General features: G+C 34.2%; 1 protein-coding gene across 2 annotated transcripts in view; it reads left to right on the top strand.

Annotated features, from left to right (window-relative positions):
• Positions 1–7,767, top strand: part of IDE (insulin-degrading enzyme) — a 120,793-nt gene that overhangs the window by 82,131 nt on the left and 30,895 nt on the right. For both annotated transcript variants that reach the window (XM_006880339.1, XM_006880338.1), the window contains one exon: positions 307–410. In XM_006880339.1, coding sequence (XP_006880401.1) covers positions 307–410 — 104 coding nt within the window. The remainder of the gene's footprint in view (positions 1–306; positions 411–7,767) is intronic.

Here is a 7,767-nt window from a genome sequence, read left to right as displayed (position 1 = left end):
GGCCTGCTATTTCAGAAGTGGGTGGCCAATCCTTCTTCCTAGTCTGTCTTGATCTGAATGTTCAGATTTAGAGGAGTATCTGACAGACAGCAATTTGTGGAGCAGTTAAAGATAAATCCCTTATTGTTGTAGGTAGAAAAGCAAAAACTTTCATTACTACACAGATTTTTCTCATGGAGTTCAATTTAATTTAAAAAAAGAAAAGAAATAAAATAATAAACTTAATGTGTTGAAAGATTTCTTTGCTTATTACTGTTAAACTCTCTAGAAACCTTGAAAAAATTTTTTTTCTCTCCCTTTAAAAAGTATTATCCCCTAGAAGAAGTGCTTACAGCTGAATATTTGCTGGAAGAATTTAGACCTGATCTAATAGAGATGGTTCTTGATAAACTCAGACCAGAAAATGTTCGGTAAGTTACCCTACAGATTTTCTTGTTATGTACTAAATTTTCAGTAATTATTAGAATCTGAAAATTTGTAATTCTGAATGAAATGTTACTAACCTTTCTATCTTGTATGATCAAAAAGTAAAGACAGTAATTCAAACAATCAACATAACTTCAACAGTTAACAATGCATGACTAGTCTTTACATCTATTCCCAGCCCTTTTCACTCATCCTTCCTACCCTAGATTATTTTGAAGCAATAGATCTAGAAGATAGACTCTTTGTTTTTTTAAAAAAGGAAACCCCAAACACCAAAAATCATAGGTTCATTATTATCATGAGTAAAAGATAATAATAATAATAATAATAATAATAAATCATCTTAATTTGGTTTTATCTGAATTTAAGTGACTAGAATATTAACTTACCTATCTGGCTTTCATAAAGAAGTGAAAGCACTTTCTCTTTTTTTTCATTTAAAATGAAGTTCAGGTTATAATCTAAGAATCTTATTGTTGTTGTTGTTATATGCCATCTAGTTGCCTGTGACTCATTAGCAACCCTATGTACAACAGCCCTATACCCTGCTTTATCGATACTGTGCCAATCTTATTGTCTTTGACACACTTACCTCCATTACCCCAGTCATTGAATCAATCCATATCATTGAGGGTCTTCCTCTCTTGCGCTTTCCCTCCATCCTCCCAAGCATGATGTCCCTCTCCAAGGACTTGTCCCTCCTTGCAACATGCCCAAAAGATGTCAGATGAAGCTTCAGAATCCTTACCTCCAAGGAGCAGCTCTCACCATCCCTAGAACGAACCTCTTTGTTCTTGTAGCTGTCTAAGGTATATTCGCTACTCTTCTCAAGCACCACAGCTCAAAGGCATCAATTCTTCTATCATCCCTAGTCATTGTCCAGCTTAGCAAGTAATTGCAAAGACTGTGGCCTGAATCAGGCAGACCTTAGTCTCCAGGCTGACATCATTGCTCTTTAATATTTGGAGAGGTCTCTGACAACAGACTTTCCCAGTGCAATTCGTCTTTTAATTTACTGGCTGCTGGTATCAAGAATGTTGAACATGGAGCCAAGCAAACTAAAGCTGTTAACAATCTCAATCTCTTCACCATCTCTCATGATGCTGCCAGTTGGCCCAGTGGAGAGAATCTTTGTTTTCTTGATACTGAGTTTCAATCCATATTTAAGGGTGCAGTCCTTGACCTTCCGCAGGAAGTTCTTCCGGTCCTCCTCAGTTTCAGCAAGCAAGATCGTGTCCAGTTGTTAACTAGGATATGAAAAGTTGGACCTTTTAGCAGTAACAGGTATTTTTGCTAAAGGAATAAAAAAAAGTCTTATGGAGTTGGTACTGCTTCTTCCTTAATTAAGTTTTTTTTTAAAATTTTTTAATTATTATTAAATTTTATTAGTTTTAATGAACATTTACAGAGATTTTGGGTTCTCATTCATTCATTGCTGAACTTTAATTAAGTTTTAAATGTCCTTTAAAGTTTGCAGTAAAAGGAATATATTCATATGGCATATTGTTTTACCTTCTTCAACTCTTTAGCTTCTAAAAGTAGAATTAAACAATTCTACTGGGAACATTACAGTTGAATAAATTTTTTATCAAGCTGTGTTTCATAAATTAAATCAACAGTCTAGGAGAGCCTTCTGAAGACAACTTTTTAAAATCAAGCCTAATTACTACTGTTTATACTTCCGTAGACATTTAAAAAATTATTGGCATAATTTTATGTGACTCATTTTGTAGATTATGTTGAAATAATAATGTACTGAATGTTCAAGCAGACTCAGCCTACCTATTGTCACTCTTAGATGGCTTGTGTACTCTAGTGATCACATTTCTCTTAGCAAGGCCCACTAGCCCCTGGATTTCACCTGAACCACATTTCATGCTAGTGATTATGTTAAATATTTTATTTAATGATAAAATTTCTGTATGTATACATCAGAATCAACCTTTTGAAAATTTTAAATGGAAATTACATGCTTTGGTATTAAGTTAAATTTCATTTTATATATCTAACATCTAAAGCTAGTATGAAAAATACATTAAATCAAAATTTACAAATTCCCACCATTATAGCTTTTAAATTTCATAGAAGTTAAATTGTTGATCTCATGTATCCTTTCGCCAGATCTCATTTACTATTTGCGGTAAAATTGGAATCATAGCTCATAGCTGACCTTCATTGCATTTTGAGGCTATAAGTCACATGGGAAGAGATGGCCCATCTTTCTCCTTCAGCAGCTGGTGGGTTCGAACTGTCAGAGAAACATCACTTTTGTGTTAGCATTGTAACTCTACAAATTACACCACCAGATCTCCCTTCATTTGATAGTGCAGTAGAAACAAGTTTTCAATGTGTCTTCCTCAGTTTCTGGACAGTATTTGAATCCATATTTATTTACTACAGGAAGTTACGCAAAGCTGTGAAAATTCATTAGACTGGTGACCTAATCTTTCCTCCTTTAACAGCAAAAATGCATCTAAGCACTAGATAGGTTATTTAAGTACTGAAAATTTAATTTTCACTTTGTAGTTTGTGAACTAACAGAGAAAGTTGAAGATTAAATGGTAATGTAGTATTTTAGATGTCTTAAATTATTCATCCCTGAAGTGGTTTGCCTGGGAATGAAGATACAGTTATATGATCTAAATAGTTGAAAGTGATATGTGCTGAGACAAGATGATTGGGAAATCCTAAGGAATCTACTCTCCCAGCCCTCAGTAAATTCCACTCAGCAAGCAAGTGAATTCAGCACAGTCACAGGATGAGAGGTCAACATTTTTTTAAAAAATGAATTGTATTTATAAATACCTGTGTAAGAAGCAATATGAAAGCTCAACGAAAAGAAATACAACAAAAAATACTAACAACTGAACAAAAGGTACAGATAACTTCCAAAAGAAATTAAAGACCCAATAAATGGAGACATAGACATTTATAGATTGTAATATTCAGTACCATCAAGATGTTACTTTTAAAAAATGTAACAGATTCAATGTCTCAAATTCCTAGTAGGCTTCCTTCCCTTCTTTCCTCTCTCCTTTTTTCTTTCCTAAAAACTGGTAAAAACAGATTCTTAAAATTCTGTAAGAATACTCTAGCGATAAAGGCAAAATTGAAGGAATATATACTACCAGATTTTAGGATTTTCTATAAAGTTGTAGCAATTAAGCATTGTATTATTGATAAAAGAATTGTTGTTGTTATGTGCCATCCAGTTTCTTGTGACTCATAGTGAGATAAAAGGATTAATAAAGTAATTAATGGAGCAAGAGAGAGTCCAGAAATATATCCATCTACATTTCAGCAGACACATAAATTTCTCTTCATCTGGTTTGTTTTAAAATTTGCCAATTTAATGAAATGAAAATAGGAAACGCTTTTGAGCAAAGAGGGCTATTCTGACATCTGTGTGTCCGTATGTAACCCTTTGCTTTGCACAATTAAAAAAAAAATTAGTCTTGGGTAGCTAAAACTATGATGCTTCTAGAATAAAATTTAGAAAAAAATACCTGCAAACCCTTAAAAGGAATGATTTCTTAGAACACGAAAAACACATAAACCTCTAAAGAGAAAAAAAAATGAACTTTATCAAGATTGAAAACTTCTTATAAGGTGGTACATCATTCATGTGTTTATTTATTTATTTATATTTCTTTATTAAAATACATAGACTAAAAATACCCATAATACACACTTAAATAATTTTGGACTGATAAGACCATCTGAATTTATTTTCTTCACTATAGGTGTATGCTCTGAAAAATAGATAATTCTTAATCTTATTGTATACCTATTAAAATACATAGATTTCAACTAGTCGTTGAATGCATTTAACTTACTGCTTTTGAGTTGGAACTGACTCATAACTGGCCCTCCAGTAGGTTTTCGAAGCCTGTAAATCACACAGGAGATTACCCATCTTTCTCCCTAGCATGCAGTATGTAATCTTTAAGTTCGTTTCAATGACTATTTAATTATATGTACTTTTCTCATTTACTATTTGTGAGATCTTAAATAGTTTATTTATTCAGTCAATGTTTATGTAACAACTTTTTTTAATATCTCTTTGTCTTTGCAAACGACTATGTGAACAGTTAACTTTATATAATGTCCCAAACACTGTCTATCATTTAATTTCCTTGGATCTTACTCATCTATTAAAAAATGACAATAATACTTTTTCTGTCTGGTGCAAAATGGAAAAGTGTTATATAAATACAAGGTAATACTGTTTAATATAACAAAACAAAAATGCTGTTTTTACAAGAAAAAGAATAATTTAGGTTATGTTCACATAATTCTTCTTGCTTTAGAGCAGATAATTTGACCCACACAACACTATATAGGAGTGGATTTATAGGAATACACCTTTGTTAAATTGCATGTTTCTAAATTTAATACCCTTTGCAATTATATTTAAGTACCTCTTATTCTCTTATCTTGGATCCTAGGGTAATGTGCCAGCTGCTAGGCCAGACTAGAATTACTTGGTGATATAGTTACCACTGAGACAAGTTTTAACACAGCACCCAGATTGGGAAATAAATAGGAAAATCCTTCAGAATGAGTGAAAAGAATCTTAGAAGTAATTTAACTTATCTCATATGAATGTTTTATTATATCCTCAGTTCACATGCCTCACCTTAAGTTTTTCTAAACACAAAGAACTCAAAAAATATCAAGATCAACTCTAGTTGCTAGAAGTAGTTTTAAATATTGACACTTATTCTTCCCGTTTAAAGGTATGACTTACCTGTTATGACTTCGTTATCATCATCCTCACCTGTCTCCCTTGATCCTGTCACTTGGTGTTCATTTTACCATATTAAACCTACAAGTCCAGAATCTTTGTCATATACCTTGCTACGTATATCTGTATGCTGACAGTACAATTAACTACTACTCAGCAGGAGGAAAAAACATCCTAAATGAAATAGACACAAAAGAACAAATATTGTATGAACTCACTGAAATGAACAGGGGGGACTGAATAGAGACCAGGTTCATTAGTGGTTACCAAAAGTGGTAGGGAGAGGAAAGGCAGGTTAATGATGATGATGGAAATGCTACCTACCTACATTGTTTTTTGGTTGGGTTTTGTGGGGTTTTTTTTATGACAATATAATCTTAGTTCTTATAAGAGCATAACGCTCAACACAGACTTCTTCAGCACAAACTAGTTAAGCTAAACTATTGTTTAGTTTTAAGAAAACTTCAGAGGATATTTTTGGTTTAAAGGTTAAAAATGATCTCAGGGCAGTAGATTCAGGGGTCCATCATCCTCAAAGTGGTTCATCACCTCTCATTTCCAGAAAGTCTAGAGTGCATGAGACTTAGAAATTTGGATCCCCATTCCTCCCTCTTTACCCCATTTTGATCAAGATCCTTCTACAGAACTTTAATATAAAAATGTTGTATAATGATAGCTGGGCATTATCTAGTTCTTTAGGTCTTATTACAAAGGAAGTATTTGTTCACAGAAGCAATAACCCACACTGAAGCACCATTATTAAGACAAATCAACTAGAATATTCCATGAAACCGTGACCCTAAACCTTCAAACCTATGAGGAACCAAACCTCATGAGGCTATGTGTATACAGGCAGCCTTAGCAGCTATTCCTCTATCCTTATGGTGCTTCAGTTCTACCTACTAGTTCATTGTGTGGTGCCTGGGTCTTAAAGCTTGCAAGTGGCCATGCACAACACAGTTGGTCTTTGTTCACATGAAAACACAGAAGACATTGGAAAGTTGGGAGCAGGCTATACAGTGTGTGGGTTATTGCCCTGAGATCATTTTTAACCTTTAAACCAAAAATATCCTTTGAAGTTTTCTTAAAACTAAACAATAGTTTAGCTTAACTAGTTTGTCCTGAAGAAGTTTGTGTTGAGCGTTATGCTCTTACAAGAAATATCTGTGAGCTCAAATTGACAAAAGTAACTCTAAAGATGAGATAGGAACCTAAGGAAGCAATGAATTTTTGTTAATGAAAGGAAGAACAGCTCTAAAGGAGGGTCAGAATGGTTGCACAACTTGAAAAATGTAATCAGTGTCCTTTATACATGTAGAAACTTGCTTTGGTATTTGTTTTGCTGTGTGTGTTCTTAGCAACAGCAAAGCAAATAAAATGTCAAGGAAAAAATGAATAATTCTACATTAAGCTAACTAAATAAAATAAGCTCTCTTTTAAAAAATTTGGGTTTTTTAAAAGCATTTTTCATGAGTCTCAATTTCTTTGCACTTGAGCTCTTGAAGTTTGATGTTTGAGTCTCGTCAGTAGATGCCCTCCTCCTCGCCCCCTCCCCCCGTGTATATCTTCTAAAAGTCTAATTTGCTATCATGATAGTGTCATATTATACTCCTGGAACGATAGAGTTCATCTAGTTTGAACCTGCACTTAACAAGGAGTGAAATTGAAGTCCAGCAAAGCTTTAATTACTTGCCCAACTTAGATTTTAACTGTGATTTTGGCTCAATATCAAAGAACGTGAGTCAGAGTTTCGACCAGAATCCAAGTTCCCAATGGCCAGGTTCACACCCTTCCACTGCTTCCATCTGAATTCGTTACAGTTACCTGTGAAGCCTCTCCTCATTCTTTAGATGTCTTCTTTTTCTTCTTTCAGAGATCATTTGCAGAAATTTCCTAAGATTCATTCCTTGTGAACTGTATACAGCTATTGGTTTCCTCCAAGCTTTTACAGATGTGCTGACTTGAAATCGGTGCTCACTGCTCTCCTTTACTCCTTACAAGTTTCACTCTGCTTGGAGGGGTGAGGAGGGCCACAATTTTCTCACGTTTTTGAGGATCATGTTAGTACCATAGAAGCCAGCTTGTTGTGGAAATCAATACAGAGTCATACTGCCTCCTTGTGTTTGAAAGAAGACTGTTACCTAAATTAATTTGGGGCATAATTCAGTTTCCAGCCGACAGTCCAAAATTCTGCAGGCTGTGCCAGTTTTTCTTGTTTGTAGCTAAGGACACTGCAGCTGTCTACACTGTACTTTGGTTATTTGAACTTGTTATTTTCCCCTAATTCATTGAGAGCTCTGGTGGCCAGATGGTTAGGAGTTGCACTGCTACCCCAAAGGCATACAGTTTGAATCCACCAGCTGCTTCACAGGAAAAAGAATTGGTTCTAACTTGATGACACACAGTGACAACATCCTAAATCAAGTACTCTTCCCTGTGCTTATACACTCTGCCTTATAGCTTTCTCTATAGGTTTGATGTGTGCATCCTCTGTACTATTACTCCTTTTCTCTAACCTAATTTTGTCATACTTTCTCTGTTGTACATTTTTTTTATTAAATTGTATTAGTTTTAATGAACATTTACAGGGATTT

This window comes from Elephantulus edwardii, unplaced genomic scaffold (assembly GCF_000299155.1).
Source record: "Elephantulus edwardii isolate Elephantulus edwardi_28Jun2011 unplaced genomic scaffold, EleEdw1.0 scaffold00007, whole genome shotgun sequence".
Classification (NCBI taxonomy): domain Eukaryota; kingdom Metazoa; phylum Chordata; class Mammalia; order Macroscelidea; family Macroscelididae; genus Elephantulus; species Elephantulus edwardii.
Note: the sequence above shows the minus strand (reverse complement) of the source record. Positions and strands in the feature narration are given on the sequence as shown.